The sequence below is a fragment of the Chaetodon trifascialis genome, chromosome 2, assembly GCF_039877785.1.
Source record: "Chaetodon trifascialis isolate fChaTrf1 chromosome 2, fChaTrf1.hap1, whole genome shotgun sequence".
Taxonomy (NCBI): domain Eukaryota; kingdom Metazoa; phylum Chordata; class Actinopteri; order Chaetodontiformes; family Chaetodontidae; genus Chaetodon; species Chaetodon trifascialis.
This window is the reverse complement of record NC_092057.1, coordinates 24,558,353-24,578,594: the sequence shown is the minus strand read 5'-3', so window position 1 is coordinate 24,578,594 and position 20,242 is coordinate 24,558,353. Positions and strand designations below refer to the sequence as shown.

The 20,242-nt window shown below is 42.8% G+C and overlaps 2 protein-coding genes across 2 annotated transcripts; both read right to left on the bottom strand.

Annotated features, from left to right (window-relative positions):
• Nucleotides 1-247: 247 nt before the first annotated feature.
• unc93b1 (unc-93 homolog B1, TLR signaling regulator) lies at nucleotides 248-14,121 on the bottom strand. The gene is made up of 13 exons (XM_070970900.1): nucleotides 13,980-14,121; nucleotides 12,675-12,791; nucleotides 12,416-12,557; nucleotides 12,166-12,319; nucleotides 11,904-12,065; nucleotides 9,632-9,761; nucleotides 9,405-9,498; nucleotides 8,211-8,335; nucleotides 5,630-5,812; nucleotides 5,149-5,422; nucleotides 4,940-5,061; nucleotides 4,681-4,803; nucleotides 248-3,304 (listed from the first exon to the last, which is right to left on the bottom strand). The coding sequence occupies exons 1-13, from the start codon at nucleotides 13,980-13,982 to the stop codon at nucleotides 3,041-3,043; spliced, it is 1,893 nt and encodes a 630-aa protein (XP_070827001.1). The 5' UTR covers nucleotides 13,983-14,121; the 3' UTR covers nucleotides 248-3,040.
• Nucleotides 14,122-14,262: 141 nt separating this feature from the next.
• Nucleotides 14,263-17,928, bottom strand: timm10 (translocase of inner mitochondrial membrane 10 homolog (yeast)). The gene is made up of 2 exons (XM_070981871.1): nucleotides 17,717-17,928; nucleotides 14,263-15,484 (listed from the first exon to the last, which is right to left on the bottom strand). Exons 1-2 carry the CDS (start codon nucleotides 17,785-17,787, stop codon nucleotides 15,289-15,291), a joined length of 267 nt encoding a protein of 88 aa, XP_070837972.1. The 5' UTR covers nucleotides 17,788-17,928; the 3' UTR covers nucleotides 14,263-15,288.
• Nucleotides 17,929-20,242: the final 2,314 nt, after the last annotated feature.

Below are 20,242 nucleotides of genomic sequence, written 5' to 3'. Positions count from 1 at the left end.
AGTTCTTTCTGTAATTCCAGTGTGAGTGCACGTTCACAGAGAGAATGTCTGCCGTTATTTCATGGAGAAGAAAGATTGAGCTCAAGTCCCTCAGCACAAACAGAGAAGGCGAGAGAACACTGAACAATAAATGCTTATTACAAACCAGTCTGTGTGAGAAGCTGTTACAGGAAAGATTATTCCTCACCAAAGTTTCTATGGGTGCAGATTCTGCTGGATCAGAATGCGTAACATCAGCACTTCATGTGAGCAAAATACATTGACATTTATTGAGCATCTCAGAACGTTAAACCAGCACAAGGATAAAATGCTTTACATTTGAACATCTACAATTTAAAGCACTTGTAACAACTTAATAATTCAAAGTAATACATCAGTAATCTCACTCCAGAAAGAGATAATTGTTCTGAAAATTGGATTTCTGATGCTTTTACTCTGAAATGTATTTTCTTTTTCAAGTTCATTCTCGCATTTCTAATCTTGCATAAGCAGAAGATTGTGTAATGAAGTAATGAATGTGTGAGTATGTAAATGTACTGTATCACATTAACTGCCATCTAAAGTCCATTTAATCTTGCTATTCTTTGCGTTGGTCAAAAGGTTTCCATGGTGATACGAGAAACAGTAACAGACAGTAGCAAACATCAACGCCAGTTTTGGTGAAATGTACAGGTGTGATTGAGAAAAATACAAAGCGTAATCTGTGAGTACACACAGCAACAAAGGACTTCACCTGGTTTAAGATATCACATAAACTTCACAGGGATCAGTGCAACATCAAGTTTTTCGCAGTAATTTTCACAACAGTGAAATGTTGAATATTCACTAGAGAATGTGGATTTTCCTCCTTCCCAGAGCTGATTTATATAGAAAACAAACTAAAGGAGAACTGACCCCAAGCACCTACACAAAAATATGAACTTCTGACCATCAGTCTGACCATCAGTATGAAAGCATGACTTGCAGTCCAGACATAAGTGCTAATTCTGTTTCTCTTAATGTTGCCTGGATCAAACCAATTCAAAAAAATAGAAAAAAGTGTGCTACCGCCAGGTTCTGTCCAACTAAACGTGACATCATTTCAAATTGGAAATGGTCAGTAAGCCAAAAGACATAGATTTTGTATATAGTGACATGTAACCATTTCCACACGGTCACTAAGTCATCCAATAGCAGGTCTCCAAACTCGTAAACATGTCATGATTGACAGGCCTGTTTCACCGCACTGTCACTGAGCATTAACAACAGCTCTGTTCTGTTCATCTGTCCCTGTAAGCCGTGGAAGCGTGACAGAGAGCCAGCATGCACAATGCCAGCACGCTGAAACTGAGGCAGTTCAATGGAATCCAGCCAGCATTAACTCTATTCTTTTTACAGCTGTGCATTTCCTGCTGTGACACGTCAACATGTCTTCCACGAAAAAGGCCTGTTAGGAGAGGGCATTCAGCACAAACAAAGCTGTTTTTGCATCACGACAAAATAAGATCTCTAATAATGACTCTATGCAAGTCCTTTTAATACTTTTTGGGGCCTTGAATGAATACGTGTTAAAATACTTTTTCTGAATTCTAAGGGCTTGTGGACACCCTGATGTGTGTGCAGTTTCCAAGCATAATCTGACCAGCTCTTGGCTAAATAGTTAGTCACTCACATACTGCACAATACATAACATAATCCCAATGACCATCACCTGGCTTCTCCTCTAGCGCCACCAGCAGGTTGACCTCTTAAACAAAATGTCTGTACAACAAGATGGAATGCCATGAAATGTGGTGCAGACAGTCATGTCCACCTCAGCTCTGGTGACTTTCATCATTCATCAGGTTGACATTTTCATTTATTCAATACTTCTATTGGTTTTTGCCCAAACAACCTGAAAACTAAGGACACTGTCATCCGTTTCAGTGGTACTCTGTAATTAGTGCTATTTAGCACATATCAGCATGCTAACCTGCTAAGATACTGAACATGATGAACACTGTACCTGCTAAACATCAGCATGTTAACATTGTTGCTGTGAGCACGTCAGCATGCTAATATCAGCTAATGCTAATGCTATGAATATTTAGCTCACATCATGGCTCCTAAGGAGCCGCTATCATGGTTGTATGTTTAATCTTGTTTATTGTATTCTATGTATGGTAGATCACTTATTTAAGTGGCATTGGCCATATATGACTATGGCCGCCCCATCTGTTGAATATTTATCTATATTAAAGCATAAACACACATCCATTCATATTCATAATAAAGTTGCAAAAGGCATGTTTAACTTCTCCCAAGAAACACATCACGCAACAGACACGTCTGAGCTTCTGAGAATAGCTACAGACAGCTTGAAATGTGTATAAATGAAGGGGCTGAATGTATGCAAAGACAGAAGATGCTGCTTACGCTGTTCATATTCAGCAGGTCCAGGCTCTCTAGAAATGACTCCATCTAAACACACTTCACTCTGAGGATGAACTCAGAAAATCAATTCCTCATTTCTTCTTCATTTTTAGTTCTTTCTGTTCTGATAAGTGCTCTTTTTAAAATGAAAGTGTATACCACAGAATGTTTTCTACTTCATGAAGCACAAAAGCAACTCAGTGGCCTCTATAATTATTGACACGTTTTGCAAATATGATCCACAAACTATGCAGCAAGAGAAAAACATAATTATTCTTGTTGTTGTTGAGTTGCCGACGTATTTTATCCGGTGCGCCCTACCTTTTAAGAATGTTGTACCTATTATTAAATAGCATTATAGTATTTTCCAGTTTCTTTACCCTTCTGGATCGCTGTTGTGATTACAGTTCAATAGGTAATTACAGCCTGTCAGGGTTAAACAATTAAAGTTTGTGCCAGAAAAATGTTTTTGTTTAGTATAGTTTATAGCACTATATGAAGTGTGAATATCTGTAAAAATATGAATGGAGCCATGAACACAACAGCATCCAGCGTATCTCATTTCTGACTCTCTTCCTCTTCTGTATATCTGTGATCTGTCCACCGTCTCCCCTCTTTTCTCCTCCTTTTTCTCCTCTCTCACCCTAACTCATGCTCCTCCATCTCTCTCCTTCACATCCTCCCATCTGCGACGTTGACCCTCAGCCCCTCTCCTCCTGGTTGCGTGTGAGTCAGCTCCCTGGGCCCCTGCATCTTGGCCTCCTTCCTCCCTGTCCTCTTCTCCCTTCTCCTCCACCACATGCTCTTCGTCGTCCTCCTCCTCCTCCTCGTCATTCTCTTCGTCATCCTCCTCACTTCTCTCCGAGTCTGACTCATCTGAGTTGTCCTCTTCCAGGTAGCGGTAGCCTTTGACCTGCAGGCACAAACAATATGTTGTAATGAAGACTGAGTGAAGAACTTGAAGAACATGAATAATAGGAAAAATTTGTAGATATCTGGTGGGCAGTGAGATTGGATTTTCTGGAAAGCTGTGGTTGTTCCATGTCCCCAACCTCCCCAGAGATCTTCCAGATGTGGGAGATTAAGACTTTGCAGACAGGTGCTTTAGCCAACTATTCCTGGTTTGCCCTCACTACACATTTGGGTTTGCCAGGTCTGTCCAGTATTCTCCCTGCCATCTGATCCACCTCACCATAAGGGGGTGATCAGCTGACAGCTCACACAGGCATCTTCACCCAAGTGTCCAAGATTTATAGCTGATGATACAACTACAAAGCCAATCACTGATCTTTGGCGTAAGGGGTTCTGGTGTCAAGTACACTTATGAATCACCCTGTGCTCAAACATGGTGTTTGCTATGGCCAGTCCATGAATAGCACAGAGGTCCAGTAACACAGTACCATCAGGCATGCATCTATCTAGGTTTCTTCACTGCCCATGTGAAGTACCCCAGCAGAACTTAGGTGGTATCCTTTCCAGGGTCTTCCAGAGTTCGAGAGAAGGCCAGATACACCAAACTGCTGTATGGGCCAACCATCCATCCATTTTCCGCTGTGTATCTGGAGCTGGATTGCAGTGGCAGCAGGTTATAAAGGGCCTTCCTCTGAGCAACTCACAGAAGCATAGAGGGGACCTCTTTGTTCTCTGAGGAGAACTCCAACACTCAGCTAGGGGCTCCTGAGTATCCCCAAACCTGTCTGGTTCCTCTCATCATCTGAAACTCTGGAAAAGGAGAGCCCACCCCCCTCCAGGAGTTTAAGTTAGTTCCAGACCCAGTGCTATGCGTAAAGGTGAGCCAGTTCGTGATGCCTGACCCACAGTGCAGTCGCTCCATGTAGTTCCTTCAGGTTTTGCCCAAATGAGCCCGATGGACCAACGCCCATCACCAGATGCTTGCTAGCAAGCTCCCCTCGCAAGGCTCCAGGACAAGGCCCAAATTTTAGTTGTATATGTAACCAAAATCAAACTTAAGAACAATGCAACAAGTTCAAAGTAGTACTGAAGGAGTCATATAATGAATACAATAAGCTCAAACAGAAAATGAATCAACCAAAGGAAGCATTGCAGTAGCAGACTGAATTTATGCTATCAAGGCCATTAACTACAACTAGAAGATAGTGCTGCCTCTGGTCAGAAGTTTAAACCTTGTTCTAAATTGGTGTACAAATTATATATATTTAACTCAAGATAACCATAGCAACAGCGACTCTAATTTGTGCTTTGTTAACAGACGAAACAATAAGTTCAAAATGACCTCAAACACATACTGTCAATAGGTTGATTGGTTACCTTGTGCCGTGGCCGAGGGATGCGAGGCAGTCTGTAAGGCACTTTATTGGCCAGCCGATGCTCCATCACCCAATAACAGTAACAGGCCAGCAATAAAGTGGCCAACAGGATGGAGAGTTTGGCCTGGGACAGAAACGTGTCAAGAAAGGAGTAAGTAGGCACTTTTCCCTTCAAACGTGCACAGAAATCGTGAGTGTTTCCCCAGAGGTACTGCATTTGAGACACATTAAACAATGTCTAAACACACACACATTCATACCCTCATCGGCAGGTTGGACCAGAGGTAGACTATGAAGATGGCGATGGCCTGCCACCAGTGATAGATGGTGTAGACAAAGTCCAGTCGTTCTTTTTCCTCAGCGTACAGCATACCTAGCAGAACTGACACACACAGAGGAGTTCATGCTGACGTGTGAACAAAATCAGCGAAGGGTAAGTACAGGCATCTCAACCACAACTGTTACTTACTACTGACGCCAGTCTTGTTCAGGGCTGTGCCTAATCCCCACAGCACAGAGATCACCAGCAGATAGCCCAGATACTCTGGTTTGTTAGGAGGCAGAGGCAATGCCATGAGAGCCACCAGCAGCACCACATGCACAGCAGCACCCACCACCAGACACAGCCAGCGTGGGAGGCGCAGGAGGGAAAGGGAGAGGGAGGAAAAGATGGAGCAGGAGAGGCCATAGACGACTATAAGGAGCCACAGTTGCTTCAGGCCCAAAACGCAGACGCCATATGACTGTGGAGGGAGGGAAAGAAAAAAAGACATGAGGAAAAACATACATATTTCATATATTTCCTGTCATTATTGCTATGATCTGCCTGCTCCTTCATCTGTCCTGTTTCATTATTCTGCATGTCAAAATACCCAGAGACGCTACCAAAATTAAACAACGCAAGGAAAAGCTAGAGCACTGTTCAACAAACTTCACAGGCAGCGTAGTACCAGGGAGAATCCGGTGACCGCAAACAGCACTTCAAACCCACTGTAGATGAAGAAGGGGCAGAGCAGTCGCAGGCGGTAGTCTCTCAGGTGTTTGAAAGGCAGCTGGAAGATGTTTCCCCAGCCGATACTGCGAAGGTCGATCTCCTCTGTCGGACGGTAGGCAGAGCCGCACAGCACAAGGAACTGTGTGACAAACAGCAATTAGTTTATTTTTTAGTTTATTTGGAATCATTTCGAATGATTGCTGAGAGATTGGTTTGCACGTGTCTTGCCCTGAAAAAGAGAGCCGTTCATTCCAGCTCACTGTGGGACACAATGACCAACTGCAAACACAACAGGGAATAAAGTATCATCTTGAAAGCCTTTGTATCCATCTTAAATCACTGAGAGCAGCATCAGCAGCAACAATCCATTTCTCAAGCCAGCCTACTAAATGGGTTGTTTCAGTCACGTGTCGTTAAATTCAGACAGAGGGCCAGAAGGGAAAATTGCGTTGGACTAGATGGACTAGTTTATATGAAATTATGAGAGAAAGGTACACACAGAAAATCTGAAGATATGTTGGATGTGAAGAGGAGCAATTTGATGAAGAGGAACAATTTTTCAACTGAACAGAAATTTTTCCTGCTATTGAAGCAGTAGATATAACAAACTACCGGGTCATACAGATGACGTTCTACTCTAGAAAACAAATGTAAGCATTCGGAAGTATGGAGGCATACAACTTTCTTACATTACGGGTGTTTGCTTGGTTACCATTTGCAAAGGTCCAATGAAACACCAAAGACGTGGATCGTCTCAAAACAAGACAGGGCACGTTATTTATGTTCAGATGTCTTATGTGAAACAGTTAACGCCGATTTCACAAGTGTTAGTTTTGTTGCTTGTCACTATTACTTTAAATCTATCACCACTGATTTAAAACAACAGCTAATGTTACACCATTTCCACCATTAGCCGACTCGGTTCCTCCTGACCGCAGACTGTCAACAAGGCATTTTCTTCGGCTTTGGTAAAAAGCTCGTCCTGAGAGAGTGTTTTCTGTTTTTTTTCTGTGAGCTGCCACTGTGACAGATCATTGCCCAGCACATGCTGGGGCACATTCAAGCACTGTGTGCACATGTGTTTAGAAAATTTACGGAAAATATTTTTTTAATTTACTGGAATTGCTTTGTGGCTAAAATTAAAAAAGTATGTCTCAAACATTTTCATAGGTTTCAGTTTAAAGCTGAATATATATATATATATATATATATATATATATATATATATATATATATATATATATATATATATATATATATATATATATATATATATATATATATATATAAGCAAGTTTCTCCACACATACATTCTTTAGTCATTTTGTTATAAGGTGCATCTTCACCATCTCATGTCCAGTATGACAGCTCTGCCACACATTCTATGCAAGCTTGTAATGGACAATTTATGTTAAAACTTTCAGAGAGGTTGGATTCAACGTGAGCTGGGACCTCAACATGTGGAGGAACAACTAAACCACACTAACCCACACACACACAATCCATGTGCCTGTACACACACACATTAAAGGAGACACAGATAGCGGTGGTAAAAGTCAGCTTTGCTCACGACTATCTTGTTGTTAGAGACGTGTAAACATGTCCTCTTTTGTGCTTCTCTTATTTCTTTGTCAAGCTTTGTGGTCTTGAAACTCACGTGGCCTAACTATCTTGCCTTGTCTCTCTCCCTTCTCAATCTCCCCACATGCTCACACACACACACACACACACACACACACACACACACACACACACACACACACACTCACTCACTCACTCACTCACTCACGTGCCACATGCTTGCTGCCTTTACACTTGTCAGTGCAGTGGCTTGTGTTATGGCTACCTATGTTGTGGTTGGACAATAGATGCTTATCGACTGAAGGATTTTTGACTGTTGATCATTACTGCTGATATTAAATAGAGAGTTTTGTACATTTAAAGAGCAGGTGTCTCCGATTTGCGCATATGTGTTGTGGTTGGTTACGAGAATCAGTGCTCACATTCAACCTTTTACCTGATAAATGTAAAATGGTATTTTAAACCTTGACTTGATTTCAAGTTGAACAGCCATTTTATGAGACTGCATCCACAGTTTGCTGCATCCCTGATCTCAGAGAGGTCTTTGTAATAATTCTATTCATATTGATACAGTTATTTGTATTGATAAGATCCTCACTATCGCTAATAACCACACCTGCTCCTTCCAGATCCTAACATCTATTTTTTGCAGAGATCAGTCAGTGGTGGCGTGTGTAATATTTTTGCCACTTCCTGTTTGTAAATGGGGGTGGACAAAATCTCAGAGACACCTCTCAATACAATGCAGTCCAGTTCAACTCCACTGCAAACTATAACCTCAATGATAAACAAGCAGTTTATTAATACTTTTAATAATACAAATTTGCTGTCTTTCTTCACATTGTAATATTTGGAAGGGCATCCTCTAGGCAGTTGTTCCATTGGATTGCATTAGGTTTTACAGGTGTGCCTAATAAAGTAGCCACTGAGTGTAAACGTTCAAGGTTAAATCTTACAATGATCATGGCGAGGAAGGCGAAACCCATGAGGACACTCTCCACCTGAATGAGCAGCATGGAGCGAGGTAGGTTGGTCAGCACGGTGGTGTTGAAACCCGGGATCACTCCACTGATGTTTGCTCCTGGCAGAGGAAGAGGGAGGTTCAGCCATTAGAAAGGAGGTGACTGAATGCAAACAACAGGCTTCAGTCCTGTTTGTTCAACTCATGAGACTGCATCTCTGCAGCACATGGCTGAAATGTAGATCGAAAAAAGCTGAATGATAATTGACAGAGCAGCAGGTTCTAAGAAAACTAGGACATTTGTGTGAGCGTGGTTTTGTATTTTGAGGCCATCTGGGAGGCATGTGATGCTGTGAACCTCTGTACACTTTTATTTCCTCCTACTGTTGCTTACAGTAAAAAAGAAGTAGATTCCTTTCCACAATAAACATGCAAAAACTTTTCAGCTTGAGCCAAAGTGTTGCACCTCACTGGTTTCACAGCAGCTTTGGGAGGCCAACATGTGTTCTCTTTAGCACCTTGCCCCCCCCCCCCCAGAGCGTAGTGGAAGAAAGGTATAACCGAGACTGTCACGCAAACCTATGATAATGGCTTTGTGTGAAACAATTAGTTTAGGACAAACAATGACATGAGCAATGCAAAACAGTGAAAAGTGGGGAGCATTTTCTTCAATGTGTTTTTTTTTTTTTTAAACAAACTATTCAGGGAAATGGAACTGCAAGGTCATTGTCTCAACTTGGGATATTCTGAAATACAGATAATCATGCTTTTAAAGCTGCAACTTACTGAAGTTGCTGTGGCAAGCATGTTAGCAAACAGTTCCTATTTACACGTCCAAGCAGACATGAAGCAACTTGGGCATTCATTCATGGTTTTAGAGCTGTAGAGGTGTTGGTAGGTGGACTTTGTTACCTTTACACAGGTCAGGCTAGCAGTTTCCCGTTTCCAGTCTTTGTGCAAATCTAAGTTAAGCTTCTGGCTGCAGCTTGCTATTTACCACACAGACATGAGAGTAGTATCAATCCTCTCAACTATCTCTTGGCAAGAAGCATAGTCAGTATTTTCCAAATGTCAAACTCCAGCTCTGTATATCTTATTGGATAGAAAGGACAGAATCCTGACACACTGTTTTCCTGCTCTTGTTTGTCTGTAAACATTCATCAAGTGAGTAATGAATGGTGAGATTTACCACAGGTCTTGACATTGAAGAGAATGTGATCGTTTTCGTGCAGGTAGCCGTTGAGGACGAACAGCATGGGGAACTCGCCGAAGACAAAACTGAGCTGATGGGAAAGAGAGGGAAGGCAGGGCAGGGTGTTCATTTGTTTCTGCAGCTGCACAAACTTCTTTTCCGATGATAAACACAACACAATAGTCACTGAAGCATTAGTGAACAAAAGATGGCTGAGGACTCACTTGGAAGATGATGCTGAAGACTGACTGGAAGACGATGATGTAGCTGTGGCAGGCGCCCTTAGGAAGCTTCTTCTGCTCCTGCACGTGCTCTTCCTTGTAGTTGACGTACTCGTAGTACTGCTGCGCCATTCTGCATGTGTTTGTGGGGTGTGACAGGAGAAAGTGCCAGCAAATGCATTTGTTAAAAAAAACAGACTTAGTAGGTCCAATCACATGTGTGCATTTGCTTGAGGCTTACATGGGTGTGTATCTATTCACCTGTGTACTGCATGTCCACACAATCACATGACAGACCCCTGCCTCACTGTATGAGGTGGTAAAACTTATCCAAGCAGCCACAAGTCTGATCTGAATTCAATGGGAATGTGCCTTACACTTCCATTTTCTTCATCTTTACAAAGAAGCTACACATACTTGAGACACTTGGAATAAAAAACACTGAATTAGGCATGAGGAGACTGTGTTACTCAGCAGCATGGTATCACAAAAAACAAAACAATGCTTTACAAAACAGCAACAACAACAAATGTGCTGATAAATAATATCTCAGCTTGACAACCACACTTCTGCACAGTCCAACAGAATTTCAACAAAACAGAGCCTGGCAAACTGCTCTCTGAGCCTTGCACTGAACAAAACAATACGGGCTATTGTTATCGTAATGCTTCTTTGTGAACATACGTGAAAACACTCAAAGCAGCTAACGATACTGTTTTAGAGTCCTGCTGCTACCGAGTGACACAGACTTTGAAACTAAATATTCTCTTTTCATTGAAGCATTGAAATAGATTACGATTCCACTTGTAATTGCTTTTTGTGAGTCTGACTGTCTGTGCTTAAGCTGTATACGTTTCTTCATGTACACACGTCTGTCTTGAAAAATAGATCCCAGATCTCAATGAGATTTAATGAGGAGGTGTATACGGTACACCACAGGCTGATGTGTGTTTTTTATTTTGAGACAGGGAGTAGAAGAAAAGAGAAAAGGTGTGAGTTTGTTCATTCATTTAGTCTGGAATGGAGAAATGAAAGCACATAGAAATTCTTTAGCATGCACTGAGAAAAGAACTGGGTTGGTGTCATGCTGTTTTGACATTGCTCTCTGTCCATTGATTTCCATATGAAGCAGATCGATCTAGTCATTCTGAATTTGTGCCGTAAATCCAGCCTCCATTTTCCTTGGAGGTCGTACACAGAGACAGACAGACAGAACTGCATAGTGAAAGAAAGGCTTATCGTGAACCAACCTAAACACAGATGGTTTCATTATTCTATTGCCACTACATTATGCAGTCAATACTTCACAACGATGAGTTAAAGCAAAAAAACTTCTTTTACCAGTTTAAAAAATAAAATCAGCTGTTATCTTATTCAAAAATTTCTCAAAAAGCCAACGTTTCTGTAAAGGTTTTGCCGTGCCGTCTGCCGTGACAACCAGTAACGTTAGCCTTAGCATCGGAAAAACAAGCTAACTCTGCCCAGCCGCTACATCACGGTCGCTAACACACCGTACGTGCTGCAGAGTGTTACTGTAACAATCACCATATTAGCTTTATGGTTATTTGTTGTCTTAGCCGTATATGCTGTTGTTGGCAGCGGCGGTATGGGCAGTTTCTCCTTTGCAGGTGGCTGTTGCTCCGCCATAGCTTTCACTAGCCTCCTGATGCCGCTCACAGAGCTGTTTGACTGAGCGGCAGCCGGCAGCATGAGTGGAGGGAGGGGGCGTGTGTGAGTATTGATTGACAGATGTCAGACACTGCCTCAGATGTTCCTCTAGCTCTGATTGGTTGTTTTGTTTCGGGCGCAGTGGATTCTTGCAAATCGCGGTAGGAGCAGGAGGTGGGACCAATGCAACCGTTTTTTCCACAGATTTCACAGATGTTTCATGTACTGCTGTCTGGGCATAGGGGAAGTTTTAGCAAATATGACAAAAAAATACTTTTATACAACTTACATACTGCACCTTTAAAGCTTTGATGGTTACTACAAATGGTCAATATTTAAGTAATAAAGGTGGTTAAAAAGTTACTTTTAGGCATTGCATTATCGAATGTAGTGACAGTTAAGTTAGTGAAGCTGAAGCGTAGGTATCATTTTGATGCAGTGAAAGGCAAGAGCAACAAACTCATACAATGAATATCTGCTGAAATCTCCGCTAGTGATGTCGGCTGACCTTCAGGACGCTTTGTGTGCCTGTCATGTAATGAGGGTCAAGCTTCTGCCTCTCATGAAACATCTCCACCCACCCACCCTTTCACATCCGGTTTCTTACCTTGTAATATAATTTCCCAAAGAGGCCCAGAGCGGCACAATGGCCACGCCGATAGCTACGGCTGATGGAACCAAGGTGTAGTAACGCTCCCAGTAATTGGTTGAGACAAAGAGTGCGTAGATTCCCGAAGCCAGGAACATCATCCACTTAGTGCCCAGAAACCTGGCAGAGAGATGAATATGAAGTATATATCAGCAGAGCGAGGATATTCAGATGAAAGAGAAAGGTTTTATCATTTGCATGTATGTGTATGTGTGTCTACCTGATGAGTATAGGGGTGTACAGCAGGCCTATGATGGGCGTGACGTTGATGCCCATCAGCATCTTGTGGTCAATGTCCTCCAGGCCAAGGTTGCTGTACTTCACCTCACGATACGTCATATCATAATGGAGGATCAGCTGCATCTGCAGTAGGCCTGTGGCACACACACCCAATTGCGCACACACACACAAATGGATTAGTGTGTGTCTATGTCTATTTCAATGTGTCCAATGTCTCCAATCAAACTCACCCATGTACACACTGTACACAATCATGGCTCCAAAACTGGCTGCGAGAACATTCTTGATGACTCCGAGCCTCTTCCTCCTGTAATATTTCCTCTCCTCCTCCTCCTCATTGTACTCTGCCTGTGGGCCCAGAAACTCCTCCATCTGAGGAGAGACAGGAAAAAGGTTATGTTTAATGAGAGTAAAGATGGAGGAATGTTATCACACTCATGAACACATTGTGTTTTAAGGGTTTTGTTTGTTTGTTTTTTTTTAGCTTACCTGGCCCTGTATGTTGCCTTCCTGCCCCACATTCAGCAGTTCATTTAGGGGGCCATTAGGATGAGGTAGGAGCCGATCAGCATCCTCAATTATGTCTTCTCTGTCAAACGCCTCCATCTAGTGGCCAAAAGGAGCAGTACACTGATTAATAGATAGTTGAACCAACCAATCACTGTTCGGTCTTCCTATGAGGTACCTGTGGGGACCTGAGTTGACATATCTTTTAATGTACACACTAATGAGACGATGTTAAAATGTGAAACTGTGATTTCAGATGCCTCTTTCCGTCTCATAGCACCAATACATTTTAAAGTCTTAAGATTTGACTTCATTTTATGCTATTTATTGAGCTTGTCCTCCTTTATAAGGTATGTAAAGCTCTGTCATTATGTTTTTTATTACATGTCAGTAGTGGGATTAGTAGTAGTATCATCTGTGTCCTCTGTCAAAAACATTTGTGTTTCTGGACTAAAGCTAATATCACATTGAAAGTTAAAGGTTCAGTCTAGCTCAGGGACTGTGTGACAATGATGAGGGTGGTGACCAAGGGGTGCTGGATCTCTTGTTTTGTTCTATAAAAAAGCAAGACCATTGTATTCACGTAACTATTGGGTTTTTTTTTCTGATAATTTTAAAAAATCGAACGAAACAAGGATAGAAAGACTGTGCATTCCCCTGCAGTGAACCGCCCTCCCTCTGCAGTCCACTCCTTAAAATGGTCATTCTTTTACTTCTTTAGTCATTGGCTCTTAGCTTTCTGTGCTCATTTGGAAATGTTACTTAAAGCGTGTGTTGATCTTCTACAGCTTTTTTACTCTGCATTTTAACTCGAAACCCATAACCTACACTGTTACAAAAGAGGATATGATCTTAAACATGTTCTCCAAAGAGTTCACAATGAATGCAAACAATGAAAGCCACTTTTCGTGCCGCAGGCCTCTATGAAGGGAAGCTATATGACCGTAAGTCCATGTAAATGTCAAGCTTGAATTATAAACATGTTTTCATACTGGGGTAAGCTATGGAGTCTAGATAAAGGTCGTTTTCCACTTTGCGTGACTTCTTTCCCCTCTGCATGGCTTCTGAATGTCCCTTTCTCATCCATGTAAACTCAACGTTAGTATTCTCGGATAAAATTGCGTCTAAGTGACTGGAGCTGCTCTAAGCTTCCTAAAGTCGAATATACAACGGTATCCGTTGCACAAATATCAGGTTCGTCTCAGAGTAGGAGGTTTTAATCCAAAGCACCTACCTGACCACACACCCTTCTTCTTCACAGTCTGTCAGCACCTTAAAATCACTTACCATGTTCCTCGCGCGGGTCTCCTCGCGCCCTGAAAAGTTTGTCCACCTGATGCACAAGCACGCGGACCACCTGCGTCCCTCTCTCACTTTCAGGCTCTGCGGCTCTAAGTTCCTCTTTCCAACATACACGGGGCACTTACTAATACAAGTTTCGCAAAGGAAACGAAAGTCAAAAAGTTCACTTCCTCAGTCCAGTCTGCGGGCGCTCGCCTTAAAGGTACAGACACTCCTCTCTGCGAGCGGGGCGAGCACATTAGTGCCGCAGCAATAACAGCCGTGATGTAAGATAATATGACAATGTTTTATTACTGTAATTCATCACAAAGAAAAACTGCGCAGCTTCTCCAATAAGCAGGTAAAAAGCTGCGTCACTGACACAGTGGCTAACACAGGAACAAAAGAAAAAAAGGTTCACAGTCAAAAACATGGTCCGCTGACATACAACACGAGTGTAAACAAGCCTGACACAGTCCATCTTCAGCTCAGTCCACGAAGCCACAGGCCTGGTAGTGTGTGTCTGAGGCCAACACAGCACCGTGCACGCCTGAGACGCTCAACTCTGCATAGTGTCTTGTGTAGTACTGCATACATAATTCAGTGCATGCCCTGATCCATGTTTTTGATTTACTGTATTTCAAGGTTTTCTACAGGACCCGCTCGACTTTGTCTGCATAACAGACAACTTGTAATTGTGAACAATGTGTCTCTACCTGAACATCATGTTGTGTTGCCCATGTTTACTTTGACTTACTCTCTCAAAATGGGAAAAAAAAAAAACCTCACCCGAGTTCAAAGGGTGATTTGGAAACAAAGACTAACTGCAAACCACTCTTAGTGATTATTTCGCTCCGCTTCAAGCACCGACCAGTCTCTGCAGCAGAGGCAGCGGCCTTCTTGCACTCCAAGCAGAGAGAAACAATCACCAAGTGCGATGTAGAAATAATATCACATGTCTCAGGTCTTTCTCCTTCGCACGCAGTTTTCAGGCGACGTCTTGAGGAGCAGGCCAAGCTGAATGTAAGACGAATGAGACACATCCAGAGAGGCTGGAAGATGTCCTCATGCTGTCCCTCCACCAAGCCCTCCGGTGCTCCCTCCAGCTCTATCCTGCGCCTCCTCCTCTGCTGCAGTGGAGGAAGCAGTTTCTCAGTGGACCCTCACAAGCATTTATTTAACATGTTTTCATTTCCCCCCAAAAAAACCCACCCACTCATTAAAACGCAAGTCTCTCATCTTAGAGAAACCAGCTATACCGACCCCACCCTTAACCCTGTAATCCCCCACAGCGCTGGTGCCTTCATCGGCGCCTCTATCCGCTCCCCACAGCAGCCTTCCTCATCATTTCCTCGTCCTGGACGGAGAGCTCTGTCAGCTTGCGTCCGAGCCTCTCGTGAAGGTCCAGGTATTTGGCCACGCAGCGGTCCAGGCACACCGACTCGCCCTTGGTCAGCTCTGCCTCCTTGTAATGTGGCGGTACACACTTCCTGTGACAGGCGTTGGTCATTCTGGGAGAAGAGGAAGGCAGGAGACAGTTGGTAAACATTTTTACCAGGCGGCTTTACTATGCCCAAGCACCTTCATGTGATACATGCATATGATCAACGTCACTTGGTAAAAGTACACAGTTCCATCTGCAGGCATCACTACATTTTCTTCTTCTTCTCCTCTTTAAAATGTGGAGCTAAATTTTGCAAGACCAAGTAAACTGTTCAGACCATTAAAGCCCCAATATGTACAGTCTGCATGTGATTATGGTGTCTTTAAAAATATTCTCGCCACATTAGAGCATCAACGATTTCATGCGTTCTTGATGAAGCGATTAAATGTTTGGTCTAGAAAACATCTGCCGACATTGGAATTGTCCATCACAGTGTCCTTGAGGTCAACGTGATGTCATCAAATATCTTGTCTTAATGAACCAACTGTCCAAAAACAAAAGATGTTCAATTATGTAAGATGCAGGACAAGGGCAAGTAACAGATTCTCACATCTGAGAAGCTGGAACTGTTAAATGTTTGGAATTTCTGCTTAAGAATAAAAAAATAAATAAATAAAAGTTGTTGATTTAATTTCTGTCAGTCAAATAACTGATGCACTCATTGCAGCTCTGGACCAGTTTGAGTTTGACTGATGTGATTTGATTTGATTTGTTTCTTTGGCAGGGACCAGACTCATTTATAATCAGACATGAAGAGTGAATATTCAATAATCTATAAGCCTGAATCATCTTCTAATCTTCAACCCCAGCTCATCCTGAATGCTGTAGCCCCCTTCACCTGCACTCTCTCCACCAGCTGCCCATATTACAGTTAAAACTTAGACGTTAACACACGAGGTCAGACGACAGACATCTCCTTTACTTTTAACCTGTCTGGTCATTAAGATGCGAGCAAGGAACAAGAAGCAGAAATTCCTTTTTACACAGCCACCCAGGTGAGGCAATTTAATCAAACTCTGGTCCAAACAATTATTTAGCGATCTGTCCTTTAATCATATAGAAGGGTTTGGTTTCTTATCTGACGGTAGTGATGAAGAGGAAGGTTTGCAGAGAAATGGAAATGTGAGTATTTATTATAAGCTTATATGAACTATAAGTACTACAACTCCGTTTTGTGGAGCGAATTTGCAGCGTTTGTTTCTTGCAGTTGTTTTGGGGTTGTGTGTGTTTTGACATTTGCAGCATTTTTCTTTCACATTTGTTTTGAGTGTTTGTAAGTTTTTGCTTCTGCTTCATTTCTGTGATTGCAGCGTTTTTCTCTTGCATTTGTTTTATGTGTTTGTGTGTTTTTGGCTTTGCGTCATTCCTGTGTTTGCAGCATTTTTGTTGGAATTACACCCAATGAACTCAAAATATTTGATAATGTATGATTAATTTGTTTGACACAGTGTGTGAGCATTTTTATTTCCTCCAGCCCCAATAAGCTGTTATTAGTGGCCGAGTCTGAACAGATTTCATTGATATCCAACTCTCTGTACTGACGACTGCTGCGCTGCAAAGGAAGAACAAAGATTTATTTAAGTGTTGGGCCAAAATGTATTTGACATATTCTCCCAATTCCATGTGTGTGTGTGTGTGTGTGTGTGTGTGTGTGTGTGTGTGTGTGTGTGTGTGTTGTTGTTGTTGTTGTTGTTTTGTTTTTGTACATTCTGACAGGAACATAAAATTGCATTTATTTATGACAACGAGAAGAAGATTAATGAATGAATGAAAAACTGATCATAACGAAATGAGCTTAAAACTGAGGCCCTGAAGACAATTAGCACTGTGTTTCCGAACTACAGACAAACAGATGTCAGTGCTAATTTAGCTGAAGTGGAGCCAAATCAATTAAAGGTCATGTGTTTAATTACGGGGCTTTAAGTTAACACATTCTGGGATTTTTTTCTAGAACCTACAAACACAATGAACATGACCGGCTGACTCTTGTTAGCCGCTTGTACAGTCCTGCATAAAATTGTTGCTTTAAGTGCAGTCGCACTCTGTCGGCCAAAACGAGCATCACTGAAATACTGTCATGTTAGCTAACGTACAGTCATGTTAATTAACCATATGTAACGTTAGCGAGCATGAAGGAGAGGAAAATAGCTACGTCTTCACCGAGCGCAGACCAACTTTATGTGGCCGTGTGTCACCGCAAAACGAGAAGACTGACAAAGAGTATGAATAAAGGCCATGAGACAGTTCACTGCTGACAGAGAGGTTAGCTAGCTGGATGATTAGCTTGTTTTGGCTTTACCGGTTGTACATGTCAGCCATCATTTCCACCTCCAGCTCCGCCGCCAGCTGCTGTGCCTTCATGGGATCCATGTCTCCGGTTCAGTGCTGCTTCTTCCCCGCTTTAACCACAAGCACGCCGTCCTGGTGACTCTGTCCAGCAGACAGCCGACTGCAAACCTACCCGCTGCCTCTTCTTTAACCTTCAAACCCGCAACACAGCACGTGTGTGCCGTCTCCGCTCACGCTTCTGCTGTCAATAAAGTTGGATTCAAACGGAAGGCAGAGACAGTGCGCCCTCTTTCTGAATTTGCGAGCGGCGCGTGGTCAGAAAAAAAAAACATTTTATAAATGTTTTATAAATAAACGATAATAATGTATCATGAGACATTGTACATTTTACAACTACAAGCTCAAAATGAGCCCCGCCATCCTTATCAAAGCGCATCTTTTTATTGAAAATCAAAGATAATTTGAATCTGGCATATGGAACTAAACGAAGCTCAAAAACAGCCTGAACTTCTTGCATGTACAAAGTTTACAATCGCCACACACTAACTGATGCTGAAAACAGAAAAGGCCGACATAAAAATCTATTATTTACAGTGTCATAACACCTTCTTCTTCATGGTCTGGCATGCTTGAGAAGACGCAGTAGATAAAAGCAGAACAGAGAATATCAGGCTGGACATACAAAGAGCTGAAGTTGTCACACAACATAGTAAAAACTCTGCACCTACACAAACGTTACTCTGTCTCATCTCCAGTCACATCAATCTCATTCATATCTTCTTCCTCTTCTTCCTCTGGAGTCACGTCCATGTTGTTCAGACCTTTCTCACACTCTGTGAACTGAGGCACTTTGTCTGGGGAGCACAACAGAATGTCCATCTCCTCCTCCTCCTCTTCGTCTTGATCGCAGCCTGGGCTCTTGATGAACCCACCAGCGTTGGACAGAGATGGAGCACTTCTCTCAGGGGTCTGGGGGCTCAAGCTGTGGCCCAGTGGCTTTTTGTTGTCTTGAGGCAGTGTGTGGGTGTCTCTGTGAGACACTCCTGCATCACAGGCTTTTTGTGCTAGAAAAGGGAGAAGTAAAATGGATTATGCAAAGTAATCCTTGTGAGATTTCAAATGCATTTTACTGCACAAGCCACTATTTTGGGTGGCACAGTGGAGCAGCAGGTAGTGCGCGTGCCTCACAGCAAGCAGGTCACCGGTTTGATCCCCAGGTCGGGTGGGGGCCTTTTTGTGTGAAGTTTGCATGTTCTTCCCGTGCATGCGTGGGTTCTCTCCGGGCACTCTGGCTTCCTCCCACAGACCAAAAACATACTCATTAGGTTAATTGGTGACTCTTAATTGTCCTTAGGTGTGAGTGTGAGCATGAATGGCTGTATGTCTTTGTATGTTGCCCTGCAATCGACTGGCAACCAGTTCAGGGTGTCCCCCGCCTTCCGCCCAGTGACAGCTGGGATAGGCTCCAGCCAACCCGCAACCCCGAAAGGGATGGTCAGGTATAGAAAATGGATGGATGGATGGATGGATGGATGGATGGATGGATGGATGGATGGATGGATGGATGGATGGATGGATGGAAGCCACTACTTCTTCTGATGATACTTTTAAACTGTTACTTATGTAAAATTATTCAGATAATTCAAGAGTCTTGCAGTTATTACTGTGACCACCAGATGGCACCACAGTATGGACTCCTCTAATCTGATACATACTGCAGAGGCTTTGAGAAAAGGTGTTGCTTTCCAGGCTAACCAATAAATCAAGAGAAAAAAGATTAAATAGTTGTAGTGTGGCTTTTCCCATATTCCTGTTATTTTTACTCACTGTACACTGTAAAAAGGGCTTTGGAGTCTGCCAATAATCTGAAACGAGTACAGGAACAAACACTTTACCTTCATCAGGATTCTTCAGCGGCTGCTCCCTCTCAGCAGTTGACTTGGCCACCTCTTCTCCCCGCACATCGAAGGACAGTCCAGGAGGACGGCGCTCATCACCAGACAAACTGGCCTCCTCACTGGTAGAGTTGTTTGTGTCATCTCTCTGTGGTTTGCTACACTCTTCTGTGGATTTGTTGAAAATCTGATTGTTATTTTTATCAAATGTAACACTGACGATGACGTGAGACTCTTCCATTCCATCCCTGTTCTGAGGCTGAGCAATGTCTGTGTCCATTTCTGTCTCCATTGATTCTCCACATGTGCTAGCACATGCCTTTGCTTCACTTTCTACATCTCTAAAATCTCTTGCTTCCTTTAACTTCACTGCTTTTGAGTTTTGGAACTGGATATGCTTTTTAAACTCCTTCAGGGTGACCGTCCTTGGCCGTTTGAGTGTCTTAAGTTGGCCCTCTGCCGGGATCATGCCATCTTTATTATCATCTGCCTCAGCCTTGCCAATGCTCTCAGCACACATGGTCCTCTTCAATGGAATTACCTCCACTTCACTTCTACTCCTCCTCCGTTCTTTACACTGTCTCTCTGTTTTTTCACCCTCCTCCTCCTCCTTTGGCACTGTTGTCAGTTCGCTGCTCACT